Here is a 27,964-nt window from a genome sequence, read left to right as displayed (position 1 = left end):
GTAATGATTATATTCAGGGCCAAATTCTTTTTTCTTTCACACCAGTGAAAATCTGGAGTAGCTCCACTGAGTCAATGGAATTACTCTGGGTTTGTGCTGGTATGATTGAGAGAAGGAATATCTACATGGAGTTATTCCAGATTTACCACTGCTGCAGCTGAGCCATATTTAACTCTTGGTAGAGTTAAGCCTTTAGCACCATGGGGTCCTGGTCTGTGACTTCTCCTCCTAGACACTAGGGTATCACAAATAATTAATAATAATAATACTTAGCTCAACTTATATTTTAAATCAGAATTGCCACACCTCTTGTCCCTGATTTTGCATTCAAATTTCTTTTCTTTTTGTTCTTCAATTTTAAATGCAATTTATTATGGATTTAGACTGAGTTTTTCACAAGAAACTAGGGGATTTAGCCACATATACTCCCCCATACTATTAATGGGAACTGAGGCTAAATCCGCAGCTCCCATTAAAATCAGTGGGAGCTGTGTGGCTAAATTTCCTAGTCAGTCCTGAAAATCTCCGCTTCATTATTAAAAGGAAAAGCCAGTGTCCTCTTTTAAAATGAGACGAGCTAGGGCTTTGGGAAACATTCCCACATGTAATCAGGGAAAACTCCCTGGGTTTGTGGTTTTATTGGGAACTTTCTGAATTAACTCTGGTAGATTTGTGGTTTCTGGTAGAAATTGAGTGGGTTTGCATGAATTTTGACCCAAAGCTGGGCAAAACTTGACTGGTTTCAGCTGGGCTTTAGACTTTGGAGGGGTTTTTCTTTGGGATGGTGAAGGGTTGTTTATTTGATCCTGACACTCTGGGCTGTGTCAACCCATGTGAATAGAAAACAATGATTCTGCTACGTGCCTTCCTTTAGAATGTTTTCTTTCTTCAGAACTGCAGATAGCAGACCCTTTGTCAGAGAGTAATGAAGTGTGCATGAAGGCGTAATCCGCTGCCGAGATGTGTATAAGGCTATTAATTAGGCCTGTCAAGCGATTTAAAAAATTAATCGCAATTAATCGCACTGTTAAACAATAATAGAATAACATTTATTTAAATATTTTTGGATGTTTTCTACATTTTCAAATATATTGATTTCAGTTACAACACTGAATACAAAGTGTACAGTGCTCACTTTATTTTTGATTACAAATATTTGCACTGTAAAAAACAAAAAATAATATTTTTCAGTTCACCTAATACAAGTACTGTAGTGCAATCTCTTTATTATGAAAGTTGAACTTACAAATGTAGAATTAGGTTGAGAAAAACTGGATTCAAAAATAAAACAATATATTACTTTATTGCCTACAAGTCCTCTCACTCCTACTTCAGCTCAGACAAACAAGTGTGGTTACAATTTGCAGGAGATAGTGCTGCCCACTTCTTGTTTGCAATGTCACCTGAAAGTGAGAACAGGCATTCACATGACAGTGTTGTAGCTGGTATCGCAAGACATTTACGTGCCAGATGCGCTAAAGATTTATATGTCCCTTAATGGTTCAACCACCATTCCAGGGGACATGCATCCATGCTGATGACAGGTTCTGCTCGATAATGATACAAAGCAGAATGGGCCGACACACGTTCATTTTCATCATCTGAGTCAGATCCCACCAGCAGAAGGCTTATTTTCTTTTTTGATGGTTCGGGTTCTGTAGTTTCCACATCTGAGTGTTCCTCTTTTAAGACATCTGGAAGCATGCTCCACACCTCAGCCCTCTCAGATTTTGGAAGGCACTTCAGATTCTTAAACCTTGGGTTGAGTGCTGTAGCAATTTTTAGAAATCTCACATTGGTACCTTCTTTGCATTTTGTCAAATCTGCTGTGAAAGTGTTCTGAAAACAAACACGTGCTGGGTCATCATCCGAGACTGTTATAACATGAAATATATGGCAGAATGTGGATAAAATAGAACAAGAGACATACAATTCTCCCCAAGGAGTTCAGTCACAAATTTAATTAATGCATTTTTTTTTTTTAAACAAGCATCATCAGCATGGAAGCATGCCCTCTGGTATGGTGGCCAAAGCATGAAGGGGCATACAAATGTTTAGCATCTCTGGGACGTAAATGCCTTGCAACACCGGCTACAAAAGTGCCATGTGAATGCCTGTTCTCACTTTCAGGTGACATTGTAAATAAGAAGCAGGCAGCTGTATCTCCCATAAATGTAAACAAACTTGTTTGTCTTAGCTATTGGCTGAACAAGAAGTAGGACTGAGTGGACTTTTGTAGGCTCTAAAGTTTTACATTGTTTTGTTTTGAATGCAGTTATGTAAGAAAAAGAATCTACATTTGTAAGTTATACTTTCATGATAGAGATTGCACTACTGTACTTGTATGAAGTGACTTGAAAAATACTATTTCTTTTATCATTTTTTGAGTTAATCGTGTGAGTTAACTGTGATTAATCAACAGCCCTGCTATTAATTGCTTCCTGCTTTCTCAAACATTGCACAGCATGTCTCGTTAGTTATTGTCATGTGTTCTGTTTATTTTTTACATTCGAGAAGAAAGCCTCAGTCCAATGTTACTGCTGCATGCCAAGACTTATGGGGAAACAAGTTAAATTGACTCAAACCCTGTTGACCTTCAGAGTAAGCAGTAAGGCCTGTTAATTTGCCAAGGTTTTTTAGAAGAGGAGTTAGAGAGGGAGCAGTTGGATTGGGGGAGCCCTAACACATGGCTGAGGAGAAGTCATAATTGTCTGGGTTTATATTGTGAATTCTCAGTGTGTCTTTTATATCATGTGCAATTTATAAATGAAAACATAGCTTGATCTGGTTAAAACTGAACATTTAGAGGATAATCTATGGTATGGCAGCGTGGAAAAAAGCTTATAGTAACACAGTATTGTGATTGAGATTTTACATGCATACATGTCAGTTTGACCTGAATTTTAGAATTGCTAAAATACCCACAATTCTAGTTGAAGTAAATGGAGATTCAGGTGCCCAGCATCTCTGAAAAATCAGGCTCTCAGTCGACAGCTAAGATTCCAGTAGAGCATGCCGTAAGTAGCTTGGTGGTTTGTTTTTTTGTTTGTTTTACAACATTTAGCGAAGCACGAGTCATAGAAGTATAGGTTTCAGAGTAGCAGCCGTGTTAGCCTGTATTCGCAAAAAGAAAAGGAGTACTTGTGGCACCTCAGAGACTAACCAATTTATTTGAGCATAAGCTTTCGTGAGCTACAGCTAGCTTCGTCGGATGCATAAAAGTGGAAAATGCAGTGAGGATATATAGGGCTGCCAGGGACCTTGAGAGAGGTCATCTAGTACAGCTTGCTCTGCTGAGGTAGGATCAAGTAAACCTAGGCCATCCCTAGGTGTTTGTTCTTAAAACTGTCCAGTGATGGAGATTCCACAGCCTCCTTTGGAAGCCTGTTCCAGAGCTTAACTAACACTTATCAGAAAGTTTTTCCTAATATCTAACATAAATCTTCCTGGCTGCAGATTAAGCCCATTGTTCCTTGTCCGACCTTCAGTGGACATGGAGAACAATTGATCCCTGTTCTCTTTATAACCCCCCTTAACGTATTTGAAGACTGTTATAAGGGTCCCCTCCTCTGTCTTCCTTTTTCAAGACTAAACGTGCGCAGTTTGTTTAACCTTTCCTCAGAGGTCAGGTTTTCTAAACCTTTTATCTTGTTTGTTGCTCTCCTCTGGACACTCTCTCTTGTTTGTCCACATCTTTTCTAAAGTGAAGTGCCTGGAACTGAATGCAGTACTCCAGCTGAGTTGTTGTTTTACTTTGTATGGTGTTGATTTAAATGCTATAAATGGATGGTCCTAGTGCAGGTGCAAAAAGGGGTGGGTGGGTGAGAAGGATGCAAATATGCTTACTCTCCACTCTTGTACCCCTTCACAGAAGCCAGCCCCAAGGGTAGTCTGCTAGTGCCTCCTTGGGGCAGGGGTCGGCAACCTTTCAGAAATGGTGTGCTGAGTCTTCATTTTTTCACTCTAAGTTAAGGTTTCGAGTGCCAGTAATACATTTTAACATTTTTTAGAAGGTCTCTTTCTAAAGGTCGATAATATATAACTAAACTATTGTTGTATGTAAAGTAAATAAGGTTTTTAAAATGTTTAAGGAGCTTCATTTAAAATGCAGAGCCCCCCCGGACTGGTGGTCAGGACTGGGCAATGTGAGTGCCACTGAAAATCAGCTTGCGTGCCGCCTTTGCCTAGCACTGCCTTGGGGTATGAGCCATCAGCGAATGCAGTGATCAGACAGTAGTCTTAACCATGTACTGTATTGTTTAATTATAACAACAGTAGGGATATAAAGCATAACACTAGAGAAAAAGGATTTTAACACCACAAAAATTGTACACATGGCTATTGTCCATCTCCCTGACGGAAACTCCGGAAGGTCTAACTTCCTCAGACGCCCAGTGGGTGTCTTTGTGTCAGTCTGAACAACTTCTCAGCAGCAACTACCTCATCTCTGACCAGAGTCAGTCCTTTTTTAACTGTTTATAGTCCTTTTAATGTGCTGGCTGACAGCATTGGCTAAAACCAGCTTTGTAGCTTGGCTGGAGTCTTGCGGTAAGTGTTTTGTTGCTGAAGCAGCTGTAGTGTAGACATAACTTATATGAGCTGGTTATTGGGATGTTTATGGTATGAATATGTTGGTTTAGAATATCCAACCGTTGGAAAAACAAGCAGGAAGTGAAACAACAGCGTGGCATAAGCTGCCTACTTGTAAACATTTCTGGGTGTGGTTAAGAGACATTTTTCTGTGTGAGTTCCTTCAAGAGTATAGTGATTTTCTGATTTCACCCACATAGTTGCTGTTGTGGCATTTAATTTAATGTGTGGTTGAAACCAGACAATCTCATTACACCCTCGAGTGAACTCACGCAGAAAAATGATAAAAGACAAAAACACCCTATCACCTGTCAGTGAACCCTTTTCACAAAGTGATCACTCTTTGTCTGACCCCTCGGTCCTCCTCCTCAAAGGAAACCTGCACAATGCCTTCAAAAGATGAGTCGCGGAGCTTAAATTCATAATTTTGCTAGATGCTAAAAATCAGGCACTGAATAGAGACACTGGATTTATGGCTTATTACAACAATCTGTCACTCACTACCAACCCCCTCCGCTGCTTTTGCCTTAGTCCCCCTTCCTTTCCTCCTTATGACTGGAGGAGTGTTAACAGGCCACTTCCTCATGGGGACAGTGAGTGCTAGGTACTAGATGAGATCAATCCTGAATGGGTGATACCAGTTTGGGGAAGATCAGAGCCCTGGTTTGAGTCCTAGGTGCTACACGCGTGCACACAGACCGTGGTAATATTTTGATGTACCATAATATTTTTAGGGGAACGGTAACTTGGGAACCCTTCGCTCAAATGACCTCAAATTTGGACCACTAACCCTATCCTGGATTCCTATGAGCCACAGCAAATGTCAAGACAATGCAAGTCAGCATGTGGATTTTAGATCACTTAGAATAATTGACTGTTGAACAGAAATATAGAATTAACCGTAACTATAGTGGTATTGCCACCCCTTGAACATTATTTTTTGGGGGGGAGAGGGAAATGCTATGATACTAGTCTGAAAATAAATACCACCCACAGAAGTTAAAGTGCTACTGTGAGGTTAAGGAAAAAAATATGAGGAATGAAAAGCGTTACCCGTATTATTTGTGGTATTTTATGCCAAATTTTTATCCTTTTAAATAAGCAGCCTGAGAACCACAAAACTGCCTCAGAATTCAATGGGAAAAGCAGGTGATCAGCACCGCTGCAAAACCAAGGTACTTATTGTTATTTGTGTTGCAGCCGAACCTGTGAGCCGCAGCCATGCACCATTGTACTAGGCTCTGTACAAACACAGAACAGAATGAAGGTCCATGCCCCAAAGAGTATTTATTTAAGTAACTGATTTTAGGAACACAGGAATATTTTGCCATAGTTATTAAGAACTGAAAGAACTAGGTATCTAATTTACTTTTCAGCACTTAAACTGTTGATTTTACTTTTTTGCATTTCGCTCAGGTTATGTCTACACTACGGAATAAGGTCGAATTGATAGAAGTCGGTTTTTTAGAAATCGGTTTTATATATTCGAGTGTGTGTGTCCCCACAGAAAATGCTCTAAGTGCACTAAGTGCATTAACTCGGCGGAGTGCTTCCACAGTACCGAGGCTAGAGTCGACTTCCGGAGCGTTGCACTGTGGATAGCTATCCCATAGTTCCCGCAGTCTTCGCTGCCCATTGGAATTCTGGGTTGAGATCCCAATGCCTGATGGGGCTAAAACATTGTCGCGGGTGGTTCTGGGTACATATCGTCAGGCCCCCGTTCCCTCCCTCCCTCCGTGAAAGCAAGGACAGACAATCGTTTTGCGCCTTTTTTTCCTGAGTTACCTGTGCAGATGCCATACCACGGCAAGCATGGAGCCCGCTCAGGTAACCGTCACCCTATGTCTCCTGGGTGCTGGCAGACGCGGTACAGCTTTGCTACACAGTAGCAGCAACCCATTGCCTTCTGGCAGCAGACGGTGCAGTACGACTGGTAGCCGTCCTCGTCGTGTCCGAGGTGCTCCTGGCCACGTCGGCTGGGAGCGCCTGGACAGACATGGGCGCAGGGACTAAATTTGGAGTGACTTGACCAGGTCATTCTCTTGAGTCCTGCAGTCAGTCCTATTGAACCGTCTTATGGTGAGCAGGCAGGCGATACGGATTGCTAGCAGTCGTACTGTACCATCTTCTGTCGGGCAGGCAAGAGATGAGGATGGCTAGCAGTCGTATTGTACCATCTTCTGCCGGGCAGGCAAGAGATGAGGATGGCTAGCAGTCGTATTGTACCATCTTCTGCCGAGCAGCCATGAGATGAGGATGGCTAGCAGTCGTACTGTACCATCTTCTGCCAAGCAGCCATGAGATGTGGATGGCATGCAGTCCTTCTGCACCATCTGCTGCCAGCCAAAGATGTAAAAGATAGATGGAGTGGATCAAAACAAGAAATAGACCAGATTTGTTTTGTACTCATTTGCCTCCTCCCCTGTCTAGGGGACTCATTCCTCTAGGTCACACTGCAGTCACTCACAGAGAAGGTGCAGCGAGGTAAATCTAGCCATGTATCAATCAGAGGCCAGGCTAACCTCCTTGTTCCAATAAGAACAATAACTTAGGTGCACCATTTCTTATTGGAACCCTCCGTGAAGTCCTGCCTGAAATACTCCTTGATGTAAAGACACCCCCTTTGTTGATTTTAGCTCCCTGAAGCCAACCCTGTAAGCCGTGTCATCAGTCGCCCCTCCCTCCATCAGAGCAACGGCAGACAATCGTTCCGCGCCTTTTTTCTGTGAGGACGCCATACCAAGGCAGGCATGGAGGCCGCTCAGCTCACTTTGGCAATTAGGAGCACATTAAACACCACACGCATCATCCAGCAGTATATGCAGCACCAGAACCTGGCAAAGCGATACCGGGCGAGGAGGCGACGTCAGCGCGGTCACGTGAGTGATCAGGACATGGACACAGATTTCTCTGAAAGCATGGGCCCTGCCAATGCATGCATCATGGTGCTAATGGGGCAGGTTCATGCTGTGGAACGCCGATTCTGGGCTCGGGAAACAAGCACAGACTGGTGGGACCGCATAGTGTTGCAGGTCTGGGACGATTCCCAGTGGCTGCGAAACTTTTGCATGCGTAAGGGCACTTTCATGGAACTTTGTGACTTGCTTTCCTCTGCCCTGAAGCGCATGAATACCAAGATGAGAGCAGCCCTCACAGTTGAGAAGCGAGTGGCGATAGCCCTGTGGAAGCTTGCAACCCCAGACAGCTACCGGTCAGTTGGGAATCAATTTGGAGTGGGCAAATCTACTGTGGGGGCTGCTGTGATGCAAGTAGCCCACGCAATCAAAGATCTGCTGATATCAAGGGTAGTGACCCTGGGAAATGTGCAGGTCATAGTGGATGGCTTTGCTGCAATGGGATTCCCTAACTGTGGTGGGGCCATAGACGGAACCCATATCCCTATCTTGGCACTGGAGCACCAAACATAGTCGTTGCTTCACATTCATGCATTCTTTATTCATTCATCACACGAATAGGGGGATGACTACCAAGGTAGCCCAGGAGGGGTGGTGGAGGAGGGAAGGAAAATGCCGCACAGCACTTTAAGCACAGCACTTTAAAAGTTTACAACTTTAAAATTTATTGAATGCCAGCCTTCTTTTTTTTTTGGGCAATCCTCTGTGGTGGAGTGACTGGTTGGCCGGAGGCCCCCCCACTGCTTTTTTGGGCGTCTGGGTGTGGAGGCTATGGAACTTGGGGAGGAGGGTGGTTGGTTACACAGGGGCTGTAGTGGCAGTCTGTGCTCCAGCTGCCTTTGCTGCAGCTCAACCATACACAGGAGCATACTGGTTTGGTCCTGCAGCAGCCTCAGCATTGAATCCTGCCTCCTCTCATCACGCTCCGGCACATTTGAGCTTCAGCCCTGTCTTCAGCCCGCCACTTACTCTCTTCAGCTCTCCACCTCTCCTCCCAGTCATTTTGTGCTTTCCTGCACTCTGACATTATTTGCCTCCACGCATTCGTCTGTGCTCTGTCAGTGTGGGAGGACAGCATGAGCTCGGAGAACATTTCATCGCGAGTGCGTTTTTTTTTTTTTTCTTTCTAAGCTTCACTAGCCTCTGGGAAGGAGAAGATCCTGTGATCATTGAAACACATGCAGCTGGTGGAGGAAAAAAAAGGGACAGCGGTATTTAAAAAGACACATTTTATAAAACAGTGGCTACACTCTTTCAGGGTAAACCTTGCTGTTAACATTACATACATAGCACATGTGCTTTCGTTACAAGGTCGCATTTTGCCTCCCCCCCACCGCATGGCTACCCCCTCAACCCTCCCCCCTCCCTGTGGCTAACAGCGGGGAACATTTCTGTTTAGCCACAGGCAAACAGCCCAGCAGGAATGGGCTCCTCTGAGTGTCCCCTGAAGAAAAGCACTCTATTTCAACCAGGTGACCATCAATTATATCTCACTCTCCTGAGGATAACGGAGAGATAAAGAACGGATGTTGTTTGAATGCCAGCAAACATACACTGCAATGCTTTGTTCTACAATGATTCCCGAATACGTGTTACTGGCCTGGAGTGGTAAAGTGTCCTACCATGAAGGACGCAATAAGGCTGCCCTCCCCAGAAACCTTTTGCAAAGGCTTTGGGAGTACATCCAGGAGAACCGCGAATGCCAGGGCAAATTAATCCTTTCACATGCTTGCTTTTAAACCATGTATAGTATTTTAAAAGGTACACTCACCAGAGGTCCCTTCTCCGCCTGCTGGGTCCAGGAGGCAGCCTTGGGTGGGTTCGGGGGGTACTGGCTCCAGGTCCAGGGTGAGAAACAGTTCCTGGTTGTCGGGAAAACCGGTTTCTCCGCTTGCTTGCTGTGAGCTATCTACAACCTCATCATCATCATCATCTTCTTTGTCCCCAAAACCTGCTTCCGTATTGCCTCCATCTCCATTGAAGGAGTCAAACAACACGGCTGGGGTAGTGGTGGCTGAACCCCCTAAAATGGCATGCAGCTCATCATAGAAGCGGCATGTTTGGGGCTCTGACCTGGAGCGGCCGTTCACCTCTCTGGTTTTCTGGTAGGCTTGCCTCAGCTCCTTCAGTTTCACGCGGCACTGCTTCGGGTCCCTGTTATGGCCTCTGTCCTTCATGCTCTGGGAGATTTTGACAAAGGTTTTGGCATTTCGAAAACTGGAACGGAGTTCTGATAGCACGGATTCCTCTCCCCACACAGCGATCAGATCCTGTACCTCCCGTTCGGTCCATGCTGGAGCTCTCTTGCGAATCTGGGGCTCTATCATGGTCACCTCTGCTGATGAGCTCTGCATGGTCACCTGCAGCTTGCCACTCTGGCCAAACAGGAAATGAGATTAAAAAGTTTGTGGTTCTTTTCCTGTCTACCTGGCCAGTGCATCTGAGCTGAGAGTGCTGTCCAGAGCGGTCACAATGGAGCACTCTGGGATAGCTCCCGGAGGCCAATACCATCGAATTGTGTCCACAGTACCCCAAATTCGAGCCGGCAAGGCCGATTTAAGCGCTAATCCACTTGTCGGGGTGGAGTAAGGAAATCGATTTTAAGAGCCCTTTAAGTTGAAATAAAGGGCTTCATCGTATGGACGGGTGCAGGTTTACATCGATTTAATGCTGCTAAATTCGACCTCAAGTCCTAGTGTAGACCAGGGCTGAGTTTACCCAGTGAAATCACACTGATCTGTTGCTAATCAGTTGCACCTTCTGGTTGTGTATTCGGGGGGTGTGCTTGCAGCTCAGGTAGTCAGACCCATGCTAGTTTGAGGGCTTGTCTACACTGGCACTTTACAGCGCTGCAACTTTCTCGCTCGGGGGGTGAAAAAACACCCCTCTGAGCTTAGCAAGTTTCAGCGCAGTAAAGCGCCAGTGTAAACAGTGCCCCAGCACTGGAAGCTACGCCTCTTGTGGAGGTGGTTTTTTTTAGAGCGCTGGGAAATCTCTCTGTCTTTGAGCATGTTATGCAGGATACTGTGTGTGTGTGTGTGTGTGGGGGGGGTACCTCTAGCTTCCTTGTCTGTGACCAGGTGCCACCCAATCTGTGTCTGTTGCCCCCCAGCTAACTTGCAAATGCAAAAGCTGCTGGGCTGTAGTACGTCACCAAATTCAGCTAGAGGGGAAGCAACATGAATTGGGGGGTGGTAGCAGTAGATCCTAGATAGACAGGGAAGGAACAAGAGATTCTGAGCAAGGCAAGGAAGCTGCAAAGGGAACAAGAGATTCTGAGCAAGGCAAGGAAGCTGCAAAGGGAACAAGAGATTCTGAGCAAGGCAAGGAAGCTGCAAAGGGAACAAGAGATTCTGAGCAAGGCAAGGAAGCTGCAAAGGGAACAAGACAAGCTGCACAGTCCTCCTGTAGCTCTGTTGCTGAATGCACCCAATGGCAGTACTCCAGGGCTTTTGCACGCCCGTGGAAGAGGGGATGGATTGTGTTGACTGGCTTCTCTCGCCTACATGTAAGAGTCAAAGATGGTAAATTGGGAGAGGATGAGAACTTTGTTGATATAGGAGACCTCCAAGGTTGAGTGGGTTGAGAGGAGGTGGCTGTTTTTTTCCCCACCATGATTTTGGAGCAAGACTGAGGGCGTGTCTCGACTGCAAAGTTAAGTCAACTTATGTCGATCTAACTATGTAAGCATACACGCTACCGAGTTCTTCCCCCCGCTGTAACTCTCCCGCTACGCTGACCTAGTAAATCTAACTGGATGAGTGGCGTAAGGCTTAGGTCTATGTAGTTCAGGCAAAGCAGTGTCTGTATAGACACTACTTTTACTTGTAGGGTGCCCGTTTTCAAATAGGGGGTGGGGGTGTTCCAGCTGTGAGCCCCAGCATTGATGACTGCTTAAGCCTCACAGCCGGGCACTGAGAGCCTGGGCTGTGGGCTCCCGGCAGAGCTCCCAGCTGGAGCCCAACTGCCATCTGGGCTCTCAGGCCTCCCCCGCACCCCGCCTTAAGTCGGTGCAAGTGCTCTTGGTGAGGATGTGCACCACTGACAGAAGGAGGGTCGTGTGGCTATGAAAAACCACAATAATTCCTATGTTAGGTTGACTTAATTGTGTAGTGTAGACATGACCTGAGAGTTGGAAGGGTGCCTGATCTGCTGGGATGGACTTTGTGTCTTGCCCTAGAGGTAATTATTTAGGAGCTTAGGGTGGAACAAAACTGTGGCACGTTGTGAATATGTAGGTTGGGGCCAGTTGGTTGTATGGGTTTTCTTCACTCAATTCCTGTGGCTGTGAGTAAAGATGCACAATCCAGGAAACAATACGGTGCAAAGTGTTCCGTATCAGTTCTCTTGTTTTTGCTTTTCTATCTCAGAAGAGAGGGGTGCCAACAGACAAGCAGCCCATTTAACCACTGATCTTGCATGAAATGACAAAGTGTTAAACCATCCCTGATTTGATTAGGGACAAGCGTGGTTTGTTTTCTTTAAAGGTGTTGATGGGCCAAGGTGGGAGAGGGTCTTCTAAGATGAGAAGGTGCTAGTGTTAAGACTCTGTACTCTGCCTATGACACAAACTGAGCCAGCCATGGTGACTACTTGCTGGGTGCCAGACACCAGCTAAATTTCTTATTCAGAAAATCACGTTGCTTATGAAAATGAAGGCAGGTTGAGGGTGAGAAGAAGGGTTAGAATAAATTTCCACTTAGCCTTGCATTCTTCACAAGGTGCTTTGAGCCCAAGGATATACCAGTCTGGGGTGAGTTACTGGCCTCAGAAGCAGCGTGGAGTAGGGAAGTGCAAATATGTGTAAAACAGGTGCTAATGCAGAAGTCTCCCTAAAGCCTTGGGACAAAATGAAACCATGATGGTGTTTGTCTGTGCAGGGCCCAGTTGGAGGTGCTTTGCTTTCCCTTATCTGAGCCGGCTGGCAGGCTGTGCTGATAGGGAGCAGAATGGTTGTGTTGGCTCTATATAACAGAGGGGGGCAAACTATGGCCCATGGGCCACATCCAGCCCGCGGGACCCTCCTGCCCGGCCTCTGAGCGCCTGGCTTGGGAGGCTCGCCCCCAGCCCTTCCCCTGCTGTTCTCCGTCCCCCGTAGCCTCAGCTCACTGTGCCGCCGGCACAATGCTCTGGGCACTGTGAGCTTCTGGGGCAGCGCAGCTGCAGAGCCCGGCCTGACCCGGTGCTCTGAGCTGTACGGTGGTGTGGCTGGCTCCAGCGCCGCCAGCCACCAGTGCTCCAGACAGCACAGGGAGCGGGGGTTGGGTAGGATAGGGGGCAGGGGAGTTTGGGGGATGGGGGCGTGGATAGGGGTCAGGGCAGTCAGAGGATGAGGAATGGGGATTTTATGGGGGCAGGGGTCCTGGGGGGGCAGTTAGGAAGGAGAGGGGGGGTTGGATGGGGTGGTGGGGGACAGTCAGGGGCAGGGGTTCCAGGGGCAGTCAGGGGACAGGGAGAAGGGCTGGTTGGATGGGGCAGAGGACCTGAGTTGGGGGGAGAGGGAGGAGTCAGGAATGAAAGGAGAGATTGGATGGGGCGGTGGGGGGGTCTGTGGGTGGTCAGGGGACATGGAGGGGTGGATGGGGCAGGGGTCCCGGGGGAGCTGTTGGGAGGGAAAAGCAGGGGGGGGTCAGATGGGGGTGGGGGCCGGGCCACGTCTGGCTGTTTGGGGAGGCACAGCCTCCCTTGACGGGCCCTCCATACAATTTTGGAAACCCGATGTGGCCCTCAGGCCAAAAAGTTTGCCTGCCCCTGCTCTATAAACACTATACTGTTGCAGTCCCTAATGTGATACCAACCTGATCCTGAAATAAAGGCAGGCCAGCCTTCAGATACTAAAAACAACTTACTGACCCTTCTGAGTGCCCCCAATGTACTGTGCAGCAATGCACAGCTAAACTGCTGGCTGCAATAGCAGGTGAAATACAGAACAACAAGATGTCAGTCTTGTCATCTACCACCTTCCCTGCTGAACACCACTGGTGGAGAATAAGTACTGGGGAAAATACCTGTTGCGAAGGAAATTCCAGCCCCCCTCCTCCCTGCTTCTGAAGCACTATGTTCTGTTCCTGGAGAACTATGTGGAAAAAATCCCCTACAGAAAGCTCACTCGCTGTGGGGAAGTACATACTGTTTTCAATGGAGGCAGTGTCTGTGGGAGTGCATGGCTCATCCAGTAGTGTGCCAGCAAGAGGAGGTTTCAGCTTCTGCAAAGCAAACAAACAAAACCATCTCTTCCCCTATCATTCAGATGGATTGGACAGGAATACCCATACGTTATAAATTCTGTCCAGATCAGTGAATCTAACATAGGGGAAACTTTTTTTTTTTTTTTTTTTAACTTGTAATAGGAGCACTTTTGTTGCAACACACCAGCAGGAAACCAACGATCCCATTTTCACAGTAGACTCTCAATGCGGGCAGTCGTGGCTTAGTGTGGAAATCTTTGAAGCAGATTTAGAACGACTTGCCCATTTAGAAATATTATGTAAGTAAGTTGAACTAAGACACTACTGAACTGACCATGCACAGCTGGAGAACAAAACATTGTCCTAGTCCCAAACCCAGGAAATGGAGTGTTAATTCAGAAATGGTTCATGATGATATTCAATTCATTTCCCAGCCTCATTTAAACATATATATATTTTTTTTTAAAAAGAACGCTCTGTCTCTTGCTAAATCGATGTCAGAATGGCACTGAAAGCAAGGGAAAATGGCAAAAAAGGGGAAGAGAGTTCAGGACTAGGTAAATATAATAAAATAAGAGTAGCAAGCTAAGGCCCTACCACAACTCTTTTGTGTAATGCCCATGACAGTATTTCCTTCCTGAAAAAGAGCAGAGATATCAAACTATGCAATGATATTTTGGAACAGATAGTAAACAATAGAAAAGGTCAGAATTAATGCAATGCACTAACTGAGCAGTATAAATATATTCTTTAAACCTACTCTACTGGGTATGTGTTTTGGCAGTTTATGAAGTTCTTTTTAAACATTAAGTTCTGGAATTAGCACTGCCTGTGTTTATCTTAATGAGCAGAAGGCCCACAGGAAATGTACTGCGGCGCCAACTACAGGAAAACAATATAAAGTTTTGTATTACAGTATTGCTACCTCAAGCAGTCAAAAATCATGAGTTGTGCCCCCCCCCCACCCCCAATTACCAGATTGGCTTAAATATCCATGAGATTAAAAAACAACAGCAACAACGAAAAAGTTTGGTTTTGTTTTTTGCAACTGGCTTTTGAACTTTTAGGGTGCACTCACTCCACATTTTCAGCTTTTCTCCACAACTATGAGGGCTGGAAGCTTACTTTGTTTTAAAGAAAGCTGAGATTCTCATGCAATCTCTTAATTGCTGCAGCTAGGATTTGAAGCAAAACACCAAATATCACAAGACTCGCCGTGAAATTGCGAGAGTTTGCAACACTGGTATTATTTATTTAAATTGCACCCAAAATCCGCTTCATAGAACTGATGAGGTAGAAGGCACAAGGAAGAAACCCCTGTGAGCCCTAAAGGCTTGTCTTCGCATACAGCACAACAGCGGCACAACTGCGCGGGTGCAGCTGTAGCACATTAGTGAAGATGCGACTACACCGGCAGAAGAGCTTCTCCCATTGGTGTAGTTGAGCGGTTCTCAAACTTTAGCGGCCCAAGTACCCCCATTTTGATTTAAATGTTTTCGTGGATCTCTAAGCCCCGCACTCAGCCCTAGGCCCCAACCCCACGCCACCCTTTCTCTCAAGGCCCCACCCCCTCTTCCCACCCCGCTCCACTTCTGCCCCCTCCCCACCTCTTTCTGCCCCCTCCCCTGAGCGCGCCCCACTCCCCCCTCCCTCCAGCGCCTGCTGCACCCTGCTGAACAGCTGTTCCCCAGTGTGCAGGAGCCTCTGGGAGGGAGGGGGAGGAGTTGGTCAGCGGGGCTCACGCGGACCCTGGAGTACCCCAGTTTGAGAAATGCTGGTGTAGATAATCCACCTGAGAGGTGGTAGATATGTTGAAGAGAGAAGCCCTTCCACTGACACAGCACTGTCTACATGAGTGGTTAGGTTGGTATAGCTACGTTGCTCAGGGGTGTGGATTTTTCACACTCCTGAGTGACATAGTTATACTCATACAGGTTTGTAGTGTAGACTGGCCTAAGAGTTTATCATTTCTTAGACATGATGCGATGAGTAAGGGTAACAGGCAGTAGGGAGCAGAGGAAAGCTTGAGGAAGGAAAAGGGTGGCCATATCACATGGTTATTCAGTTTAGGTTTTGTAGCTGCTTCTGCACACGCTTATTATACAATGGAGTGACCACACCATACATGTAAATTATCATTATGAGAATGCTTGATAGGGCACACAATTGGTGTGAAGTTGTTGCACCCTGCCCTCAGGCGCTGTACTTATTGACACAGAAGAGTAAAGACTAATTGCAAATGAAAATATAGCCCCAGCAGGGATGCTGGTTCCCTATCCCAAGGAAAAAGGGTGGCTACACTGTTTACAAATACACTTCCTTACTAAGTATAGTGTGTGATCTATTCTGAGTATGTCTGTATTTGAAGCCAGTGGGAGCAGACTAAGGCCCTTGTGTTCAGAGCCGACATAGAGCAATCTTGGGTATCTGGATACTTTGTCACTTGAATATGTGGAAGGCTCTCCAAATATAGTAATAGAATCTGCTAGCTTAGTTTTCCTACATTTACACTGGGTAGTAGATAAAGTAAATTTGCAAAGGTTTATTTAGGCTCCTTATTAGAAATTCCCATGGTTCTCTCTTTACTTCAAAACCATATATCCAGTCACAGAAAATTACTCAGCAAAGGACTGTAAACAACTAATGCAAAGAATGTCTGACACTGGCTTATCACATTTCTTTTCCTTTTCTTGTAGGTATTTTTGAAGTGCTTGTGAAAGTTTGGACAGCACTATTTAAGCCCTCTGCTTACTCACCTATCACGAAGAGCAAGGCAGGTTGAACTCCCCAGGCCTAGAGATATCATGGGCCATTTTATCCTTGGCCTCTTTTATTATTAATCCTTTTTGTTAATTATTAATTATTAATCCTTTGTGTGTGTTGTGGCTACTTGTCTGATAGGAAACTGGGATGAAACCATCAACTAATTTCACATTAGCTAGCAAATAGCCTGTTCTCCAGCTTATAGCACTTCTAAATGCTCAGGTCTTAGTCCTGCTTTTGAGATATTTGGACATATGTTCATTTGTTTCTATGTAGCAGATAAACATGGTTTGTTATAGGTAGGAGTGTGTGTGTGTACATGGCTAGTAACTGATTGAATACGGTATTTGGAAGTGTATTGGTATTTCTGAAGGCAGGATCGTATTAGTGGAGGAATGGTGTCTTCTGAAAGTGGGTAGGTAAAACTGATACACAGTATATCACTCTGATCCAGTTTGCAGCCACAATTAAAGGTTATACGAACTAAAAATGTGGTGGGCAAAGCCAAGTCTGCTTACATACCTCTGGTGTCCTCAGTGGATAAAACCCACTATTGGGAAAGGATAGCATGGTTTTCAATGTAATACAAATGATCCCTGCTCCTGTAGGTTCTCCCTTGTAACTTAATAGCAATGCCCCACTCACTGGAGCCTAGATTGTTACATCTTTTAATTCTGGTTCCATTTATCAAACCAGTCTCGGGGGGAGGACTTGAATTATGCAATGGATTTTTAAAGTCCCTTAAAAGAAAAAGTTACCTTGGGCAACTTCTGCTTTCAGTTATGTCAATACCACCCCATTGGCTCCAGGTGAGTAACCTAGGGATAAATGAGGGTAGAATGTCCCCAAATCTTCTTCATCGTTATCAGTTTGGTTTCTGATCATTCATAGCTCAAACCATTGTGCCCATACCATTCAGAGTCCCACTGAAGTGGCTCTTGATGCAAGCCAAGCCAAAGATAACTTGACATCTTTCATCTGATATAGGCAGCACACATTGGTTGCCTAACACTTTTTGCATCAAAACCCTCTGTCTTCAATTGCTTATTTTCTTGAAACCTTTGGGTCTGAAATTGTCCATGTCTGATGTTTGCTTTGTGTGTATTTATTGATTGATTGATTTGATTGATTGGGGAAGTAAAACCAGTAAATGCTGTCAATGTTAAAAATGCAACCTAATTTCTTCAGCAAATGAGGCAAGGATCCTATGGATAACAGCATAATTCACCGCACAAACTTCTCGCATCCTGTGGAAAAAACGGTATTTTAGCATGTGATTAAAGACTGTATCATAATGCATAATTCATAAAGGGGCAAGGTTAAGGTTGCATGAGCAACCTTTAATTCTGGCATTGTTTAACTTCTGAGTGCTTCACTGTGCAACCTTGGTGATGGTCTTTTAACATAGCTGTTCCATATGGAATTTCTATATAAATGAAAATAGTGACATTTTGTAAAATGCCTCTTGACTATGACTGACTTGTGTTCTTTTGTTTAGTAAATTTCTTTGCAAGGGTAAAGGGATACAAAGTAGTTATTAAAAACATAGATAAACATTTTCCAATGCTTAAAATCTAAACTGAAATATAGTTTATGAGCTGAGAATTCAACTTTTTTTTCTACTTAGAATTCATTAGTAGTACTAACAAAAGCGTTTAGGGGCTTATTTGCCTCTCATTTGCACTGCTTTTACACAGTTCTGATTCCACTAGGCCAGATCCTCAGCTGATATAAATTGGCATAGCTCCACTGAAGTCAATGAAATCAGTGAAGTCAGTGATTTGCTACTGCTGAAATCTGACCCATTGTCTTCAGCTGATTCACTCCTGATGTGCACTGATTGAAGTGGGAGGAGAATCAGGCTCTTAGTATTTGTTACTTACCAATGTATCATTATCTTCTGCTGTGTAGGTGGGAGGGTCAGAGAGTCTCTATTTTGATAGCTGTATCCCCGATAATGTCACGGCAAACCTGGTGGCTGAACTTTGTGACTTTGTCCTCACCCATAACTATTTCACATTTGGGGACAACGTATACCTTCAAATCAGCGGCACTGCTATGCGTACCCGCATGGTCCCAGAGTATGCCAACATTTTTATGGCTGACTTAGAACAACGCTTCCTCAGCTCTCGTCCCCTAATGCCCCTACTCTACTTGTGCTACATTAATGACATCTTCATCATCTGGCTCATGGAAAAGAAGCCCTTGAGGAATTCCACCATGATTTCAACAATTTCCATCCCACCATCAACCTCAGCCTGGACCAGTCCATGCAAGAGATCCACTTCCTGGACACTACAGTGCTAATAAGCGATGGTCACATAAACACCACCCGATACCGGAAACCTACTGACCGCTATGCTTACCTACATGCCTCCAGCTTTCATCCAGACCACACCACACGATCCATTGTCTACAGCCAAGCTCTACGATACAACTGCATTTGCTCCAACCCCTCAGACAGAGACAAACACCTACAAGATCTCTATCAAGCGTTCTTACAACTACAGTACCCACCTGCTGAAGTGAAGAAACAGATTGACAGAGCCAGAAGAGTACCCAGAAGTCACCTACTACAGGACAGGCCCAACAAAGAAAATAACAGAACGCCACTAGCCATCACCTTCAGCCCCCAACTAAAACCTCTCCAATGCATCATCAAGGATCTACAACCTATCCTGAAGGACGACCCATCACTCTCACAGATCTTGGGAGACAGGCCAGTCCTTGCTTATAGACAGCCCCCCAACCTGAAGCAAATACTCACCAGCAACCACATACCACACAACGAAACCACTAACCCAGGAACCTATCCTTGCAACAAAGCCCGTTGCCAAGTTTGTCCACATATCTATTCAGGGGACACCATCACAGGGCCTAATCACATCAGCCACATTATCAGAGGCTCGTTCACCTGCACATCTACCAATGTGATATATACCATCATGTGCCAGCAATGCCCCTCTGCCATGTACATTGGTCAAACCGGACAGTCTCTACGTAAAAGAATAAATGGACACAAATCAGACGTCAAGAATTATAACATTTAGAAACCAGTTGGAGAACGCTTCAATCTCTTTGATCACTTGATTACAGACCTAAACGTCGCAATTCTTCAGCAAAAAAACTTCAGAAACAGACTCCAATGAGAGACTGCTGAATTGGAATTAATTTGTAAACTGGACACCATTAACTTAGGCTTGAATAAAGACTGGGAGTGGATGGGTCATTACACAAAGTAAAACTATTTCCTCATGTTTATCCCCATCACCACCACCACCGTTCCTCAGACGTTCTTGTCAACTGCTGGAAATGGCCCACCTTGATTATCACTACAAAAGGTTCCTCCCTCCCCCACCCCCCCGCTCTCCCGCTGGTAATAGCTCATCTTAAGTGATCACTCTCCTTACAGTGTGCATGATAAACACCCATTTTTTCATGTTCTGTGTGTATATAAATCTCCTCACTGTATTTTCCACTGAATGCATCCGATGAAGTAAGCTGTAGCTCATGAAACTTGTGCTCAAATAAATTTGTTAGTCTCTAAGGTGCCACAAGTACTCCATTTCTTTTTGTGGATACAGACTAACACGGCTGCTACTCTGAAACCTAACAAATCATTGTGTTCGTTTCCTTGCAAAAGAGTCCCATACCTGACATTCTGTACTCATATAAAGCATTACTAACAAACAGGCTATGCTGGATATAGTTTCCTTGTAGCTTTAGAGAAGGGCTTGTGGAAACAGAGTTTCACTTTGTACCCCTAAAATGGAAGAAGACTGGACTGTGGCAAAAAGCATGCAGTCTGGATTAAGTTAAAGGTGTGGAGGAGATGCTAGGGGAGGGTGATATGTGAGGGGTTGAGGTTGAAAGAGCAGTCTAGGCTAATAATACAATTCAAAACAATAAAGCAAGGCAATGTCGGGGGTGATCTCATGTCCTTCCTTTCTTTGAAATATAATTTGTTTATTGCATGAGTTCCTTACCTATGGATGCCATTACAAACCGTGGCTCCAATCCTGCAATCAGATCCATGAGGAAGGGTCTTGAACTCAATGGATTTCTGAGCAGGTGAATGGATCCTCCCTCAGGCTCAAGGCCTACATGTACTGTAATACTTTTGTCATTCAGCTTTCTGTGTGTTTTCATGCTGCAGTAATCTGGATATGGCAATAGGAAGTAGCAGTATAATGCATTAGTGTCATACAGTCACCTTTTTTATGTTTGTTATGAGTCAGGGAGATGTAATTCAGGTGTCTTAAAACTGTTAGGAAAACAAAAACAAACCAAGCCTAGTGCTGCTTAAAACAAGCCACAGGAGGATGTTCATAGAGTTACAAGGCCAAAGGCAGAGCACTTTCAGCTACCTGAGAAATATACCATTATGTGTATATTGGTGTAACTGATCTCTATTAGAGTATGGTTCATTAGCATTAAATCTCTTTTTCAAAAACATGTAAAAAGCATGGGGGACACATATGCAAAATATCGGCCTACTAAGAATGACTTTTCATGGTAGAGGGAAAAGTGAAAATAATAGAAGAGTACATCTTTCTTTTGCAAATTTCCACATCGTTTTGTGGCCAAACAGCTATTTTCAGAGGGTTCAGTGGCAGACGACATACTGATAGCTGTTGAAAGGGCAGTGTGGTAATTTGAAGGATGGTTCATTTGAAACTGTCACTTTTCCTCTTCCACCACTTCCCTTGGTCTGGCCCAGCTGCTTTTTAATTTTGATTGTTTTCTTAAACCACTTAAATTAGGTGAAAACTTTAACTTCTATCTATTTATTTATTTATTTATTAATCTTTTCCTGCTATTCCTCCCAAATTAAGTATGTGCTTGAGTGCTCTCCTGAACTTGGACCTAAGTTTTCCTCCTACCCATTTAAAATAATGAGTAGCATTCTTCTCTCCACAGTGCAGTCACTGTCCTGAACTGATGGAAGTTTGAGGACAGCTGTGACATCATTAAGAAGGCCGAAGAAGCCAATCCCAACATGCCTTTGGACATTCCATTGATCAAAGCCTGACTTCATTAAAACGTGATGGGGGAAAAAGAAAAAGGCAGTATCAATTAAAAGTTAGCAATATGACCGGTAGGTTTCTGAGATCATATCCTGGCCTATTTCAATGCCATTAAAGTATATTTGTTGAACTAAGCAAATCAATAAGTTTATACTATCACAGTGGAATATTCATGTTTATAAATGCAGAGGAACATAGCATTCAGTTGCTGTTACTGAACTCTTGAATCCCTAAACTTAAGGGACCCAGTAACCCTATTTGCAGATTTTAAGGCCTGAGGAACCATTTTGACTGAATTAAATGCAGTTAATAGTGATGATGACAGTTTGCACCATTCATCAAAATATGTTTGTGGAAATAAGTGTAAAACAAAAGTGTTTTATCTTATTGCATTTCAGGTCTGCCAGTCATGAAACGGATTCTGCTGGTGATTTTTCTGGCTGCTGCTGTTATGTATGGTATACTTCTGTGGAAGACAAATGTCTATTTGTAAGTTTAATTTCTGCTGGGATGATGGTGGGATCCATGAAGCGATTTAGGTATTACAATGCTCTGGCCTTGGCTACCCTTGCGAGTTACAGCGCAATAAAACTGCCCAGAGAACTGTACCTCACTCCCTGTCCACAATGACGAGGCATGTACAGCGCTGTGTCTCCGCAGCTACAGCGCTGCTGGTACTCCACCTCCCCAAGAGGATTAACAGCTGTTGCGCATTGGCTGAGATGCTCCAGTGTAAACGGGGAGTAACGTTATTACGCACTGATTGACCTCCGGAAACTCCCCATAACCCTTTTAACTGAAGCGTCCTCTCTTGTTTTGTTGTGAACTCTGGACGCGGAAGAGCCGTTTCAAAGCTCCGTTTCAGGGGGCTGCTTATCAAAAAAACAAGCACAGCTACTGTTTGCTTTGAATGAGTGAGAGGCAGGCAGGGGGGCTCCCTTGGAGTGCCAACAGCTAATGTTTGCTTGAAGAGGGAGGTGGGGGGTGGGGTTGGGATCCGTTTTGGGGAATGGCTGCTTATCTCGCCTATGAGAAAAAAAGAAATAGCTGCTGTTTGCTTTCAGTGAGTGAGAGAGAGAGAGAGGCGGGGTAGGGAGGGGGGTCTGTACTTACAAGACAACTCGCTGACACACACTCAGCACCCCAAAACCCCACGCTCCCTGTCACACTCCACCCCACTCCCCCCATTGGAAAAGCACGTTTCGGCCACTTGAATGCTGGGATAGCTACCCATAATGCACTGCTCCCAATGCAACTGCAAATGCTGCAAACGTGGCCATGACAGTGCTCTGTCAGCTGTCAGTGTGGACAGACTGCAGCGCTTTCCGTACTCAGCTGTACGAAGGCAGGTTTAACTCACAGCGCTGTACATCTGTAAGTGTAGCCAAGGCCTTAGTGTCACAGCACCTAACTTTTAACTCTCCTAGAAAATCACAGGAACAACACTGTGATCTACAAAGTTTGAGTTAAGCATCTAGGTGCCCTTTACAATGAATGGGGGGAGATCCACAGAAGACTGCACGCTTGATGTCGAGTTGCCTAAGCTAGCCAATGGGAGATGCTGACCAAAAGGATGTGCTAAGCCCTGTCCCTCTCATGAAGATAGGCAACTCCCTGCAGCCTGGACATAGATGACTATTTCTTCTTGCAATCCATTAATAGGAACCCAGTATCTGGACTCAGGTGGCTTAGGTGATTTAATTGCTTCTTGCTGGAATGAGTTAGGTGCCTGCCTACTTCCAAACAAAAGGGCCAGAGGAGAAAGTGGTGGTACCCACCTAAAAACATTTTGCCCAGTGGTTAAAGCACTTCCTGGGAAGTGGCAGAGAGACAGGTAAAAAATTAATAATCTGAATAAGTGTATGTCAAGCTATATAATTTCTTAAATGTGTATAGATATAGTGTATCCTCCTGGTTAATATAAAGAAGTAACAAATTGGGTGACTGGGCAACCCAAAATGGCAGATGAAATTCAATGTTGATAAATGCAAAGTAACACACATTGGAAAACATAATCCCAACTATACATATAAAATGATGGGGTCTAAATTAGCTGTTACCACTCAAGAAAGAGATCTTGGAGTCATTGTGGAAAGTTCTCTGAAAACATCCATTCAGTGTGCAGCGGCAGTCAAAAATGCGAACAGAATGCTGGGAATCATCAAGAAAGGGATAGATAATGAGACAGAAAATATCATATTGCCTCTATATAAATCAATGGTACGCCCACATCTTGAATACTGCGTGCAGATCTGATTGCTCCAGCTCAAAAAAGATATATTGGAATTGGAAAAGGTATAGAAAAGGGCAACAAATGATTAGAGGTATGGAACAGCTTCTGTTTGAGGAGAGATTAATAAGACTGGGACTTTTCAGCTGGGAAAAGAGATGACTGAGGGGTGGATATGATAGAGGTCTAGAAAATCATGACTGGTGTGGAGAAAGAAAATAAGGAATTATTATTTACTCCTTCTCATAACACAAGAACTAGGGGTCACCAAATGAAATTAATAGGCAGCAGGTTTAAAATAAACAAAAGGAAGTATTTCTTCACACAAAGTGCAGTCAGTCTGTGCCAGAGGATGTTGTGAAGGCCAAGACTGTAACAGGGTTCAAAAAAGATCTAGATAAATTCATGGAGGATAGCTCCATCAATGGCTATTAGCCAAAATGAACAGAGATGTAAAACCATGCTCTGAAGCATCCCTAGCCTTTGTATGCCAGAAACTGGGAATGGGCGACGGGGGATGGACCCATAGGCGCCAACTTCTCCTGGTGCTGGTGGGTGCTCGTGGCCCCTCTGCCCCAAGCCCACCCCTGCCCTGCCCCCTCCCGCCCATGCCCTGGTCCTATTCCAACCCCTTCCCCAAATCCTGGCCCTACCTCTTCCACACCTCCTCCCCTGAGTGCGCCGCGTTCCTGCTCCCCCCCCCACCCCCAGCATGTTACACCGCAAAACAGCTGTTTCACTGCAGCAAGCACTGGGAGGAGAAGCGGGGATGGTGTGCTCAGGGGAGGAGGTAGAGGCAAGCTGGGGTGGGGGGCGGGGCAGGGAGCTTGGTTGCCGGTGGGTGCAGAGCACCCACCAATTTTTCCCCATGGGTGCTCCAGCCCCGAAGCACCCATGGAGCCTGTGCCTATGCATGGATCACTTGATGATTACCTGTTCTGTTCATTCCCTCTGAAACACCTGGCATTGGCCACTATCGGAAGACAGGATACTGGGCTAGATGGACCTTTGGTCTGACCCAGTATGGATGTTCTTATGTTCTTAAATTTAGTGTAAATGCTCTATTTAGTTGCAAATCAAAAAAATGTTTTAATAGTTACCAACTAATGAAAATCAACCGTTAATGGAAAATAACTAAGAAGTACACATGCAAAATAAGATTTAAATCAATTATTTTAATCAAGTTTCCTGCTTGCTGATTTAAAGCATGATTAAAACTGGTGATCTAAATCACTTTGACTTAAATCAATCCACCTTGATTTAAAGACACTTCCTTCTGAAGGATTAGATTTGATGGTCTTTAGTTTCCACCTACATTAAACACTATTACGTGTCATTTTGTCACAAATAAGGCCAAATTGTCAAAGCCTGAAGAGCTGCCTACATGTGAAAAACTCACAGAGTGTACAAACACCTCAGGTAACTGGGTGCATGAGTTTATTGTGGAAGCAAACACCTATAATTAAGTTTCAAGCACAAATGTGGGTGTGCGCTCCAGAACTGTGGCCGCACATAGCCTTCCACTTCTATTTAAGTCTGATCTGGCAGATGGTGTTTATGTGGTTTGTGCTATAAAACCATGAACTCAGTGGTTAATATTTTTTTTTAAACCCAGTTAGTATTTCCCTTAGTTTGGTTTGTCAGAAGTGCTAGAAGTGCTATGTGACAACTTGAAGTCAGAACATCATTTTGCATTTGATTATGCAAGTGTAAATGGGTGCCTGCTCCTAACACAGCACACACACAACAGATATTGCAGAAAGTGAACCCCACTTTCATTCCTGGGCTTTGCCTTCTTAAATAAACTAAGGCAGAAATGTGCTTATGAATGTAAACATTAGGCCTGAACCCACAAAGATATTTAGGTGCCTAAGTCCCATTTTTAAGCACCACTGTGCTCCACAAAACCCACTCTTTGCTGCTGCCTAACCCTGTAGGCACCTAAACTCATTTGGTGCATAAGATTTGCAGTAAAAGTTCTTTAGACACCCATGTTTCTATCTCTGAGCATGCACACTGCTGCTTCACTCTAGGCATCCGGACGCCTCTCTCCCACTTACGATCCAGTATGACCCACAAACAAGGGGAAGACAGGTGGCAGAACGCCTATCTAGCCGGCCAGACCTGAACTGATAAGCATGCTCAGAGACCACCTAGCTCTATATCAAACTGTGGTGGTTCAGTGATGAGACGGAACACAGCTTTATGCAAGCAGACAGGCTGGTCAGCGGAGATGGGCTGTTCTGCCCCCCCGCCTTCCACCTTCTCCTTTTATTATATTTCTCCCCCTAAGCATTACACACTGCTACACAAAGGAATGTATGACGTTAATTCATATACTTAGTTACCATCCTCTATCTACTACAATCCTGGTTCTCAGGCCTTGAGCCCAGGCTAAAAAAGCCTCCCACAGTTGCTGTCCAAACAATCAAGTTCTCATGGTTCATATCTAGCCCTTGTCCTTGGATAGAGCAATGTGTGCATTGCTTCTAGGAAACAGTCAGGGTGTGCCCCGCCTGCTTCCAGGTGGAATAGCTAAACATTAACCCTTCACCAAACAATTTGAGGAAGGGGAAAGGACCTCCCAGTCCAGTGGTTAGTTACTCACCCAAAATGTGGGAGACCCCTGCTTCAAGTCCCCCCACTGCCTGATAAAGAGTGGGGATTTGAACAGGGGTCTGTCTGTGTTGCCTCTCAGGTGAGTGTTCTAACCACTGGGCTGTGGACAATTCTGATGTGAATCTTCCCAATCTCTCCTGTTTGAAGTTGTTCCACTGTAAGGAAATAATTTAAATATTAATTGGGCTAGAGAGAGACTCACTCTGTAATCCAGTGGCTCTAGACCACTCACCTGAGAGATGTCAGATCCTTGTTCAAATCCCTTGTTTTTATCAGGCAGAGTGGGGAGATTTGAACCAGGCGTCTTCCACATCCCAGATGAGTACCCTAATCACTGAGCTAAAGGAAGAAAGCGCGGTCCTCTCCTCCCTCCATTTTATATGGACTTGGTCAGATGCTTAATTCATTCTCTCAAGAAATGTCTTAGGCATGTAAGCCACCGAACTCCAGAAGAGGGTTTCCCAGTTGTTGATCACTAGCAGAGATAGGCGCCTCCCTGCAGCCTGGATTTAGTTGCCTATCTCCAGGAGAGGAGGAGGGCTAGGACACACTCTCTTGTCAGCATCTCCCATTGACTAGCTGAGGTGGCACCACGCCTAGCATGTTGGCTTATGTGGAATGCATTCTAAGACACCTATCTCTCCCCATTCATTGTATAGGGAGCCGAGGTGCCTAGCTTGCATTTTATGGATCCCATTGTTCCGGTGATTTATTTTTTTTTTTCTAGACACCTAAAAGTTAGGCATTGCAATGCTCAGTATTGCAAATGCCTAAGCCCTTTCATGGATCCAGGCCTTCTCTCTCAAGCTTTATTCTGAATGGGCTGATTTCTCCATGCAGGATTTCCTCCTCCCCTCCCCATGCACTCTATCTTCTCACAGAAGAACTCAATGTTTATGTTTTTAAGTAGAACTAGTAAGACCCCACTTGGTGTGGCTATCAGGGTGAGTGAGCAAAAAGAGTTATGTATCTCCACGCAGGGCCCTAACACCTGATCTCCAGTTGTAGCAGTTTTAATAACTACTAGGTAATGAAGATAGGTATCTTGGAGCAGCACTGAATGATAAAAATCTTACCAGTAAGAAGCATGGTATTAACTAGTAAAATTAATGTGAAAGCAATCAGAAGATTTACTTGCAAACCTTTATTTGGTCCTACATTTGTGTTTTATTCATTGGTGGGATCTATTGACATCAGTAGAACTAAAAATCAATGCATTGAACATGATTGTCAAAGTTTCCCACCCTGTCACTGCCGCCTCCTTTAGTTGCCTGTTCAATTTATATTAATTCTTTTCTTTTAGGCTGCCGCCTACAGCTATACGAAGAAAAACTGGACTAGAAACGTGTAAATTGGAGCCACCATTTGCGTCTTTATTGAAGTAAGTCCAAATGAGGATGCGCTAACTGAAGAGAGATTTTAGTTATCAACACATTTTGACCATTAATATTTTTCATCTTAACTACCCGATCAGATGTGACCCTCAGGGTCAGTTTCCTGAGTATGCATGAGCTGCTTTGTGCCACTCTGTCCACACAGAGCGGCTGTGTGGTCACTTTACATCACCAGGGCAGCACAAAGCAGCCAGAACATACTTATGAATCTGTAGTGAATAAAAAATTATATTTAATT

At 44.6% G+C, this 27,964-nt stretch overlaps 1 protein-coding gene across 2 annotated transcripts in view; it reads left to right on the top strand.

Annotated features, from left to right (window-relative positions):
- The window catches only part of ST3GAL6 (ST3 beta-galactoside alpha-2,3-sialyltransferase 6), a 98,609-nt gene that overhangs the window by 26,070 nt on the left and 44,575 nt on the right, over window positions 1-27,964 (top strand). Inside the window, exons 2-4 of one of the 2 annotated variants that reach the window (XM_084651236.1) lie at window positions 21,382-21,554; window positions 21,882-21,972; window positions 27,636-27,713. In XM_084651236.1, coding sequence (XP_084507362.1) covers window positions 21,548-21,554; window positions 21,882-21,972; window positions 27,636-27,713 — 176 coding nt within the window. In that variant the 5' untranslated portion in view covers window positions 21,382-21,547. Of the gene's footprint in view, window positions 1-21,376; window positions 21,555-21,881; window positions 21,973-27,635; window positions 27,714-27,964 lie in introns of both variants that reach the window. The other variant, XM_084651235.1, reaches the window with a different exon arrangement.

Source organism: Lepidochelys olivacea (assembly GCF_965140295.1).
Source record: "Lepidochelys olivacea isolate rLepOli2 genome assembly, chromosome: 1".
Taxonomy (NCBI): Eukaryota; Metazoa; Chordata; order Testudines; family Cheloniidae; genus Lepidochelys; species Lepidochelys olivacea.
Note: the sequence above shows the minus strand (reverse complement) of the source record. Positions and strands in the feature narration are given on the sequence as shown.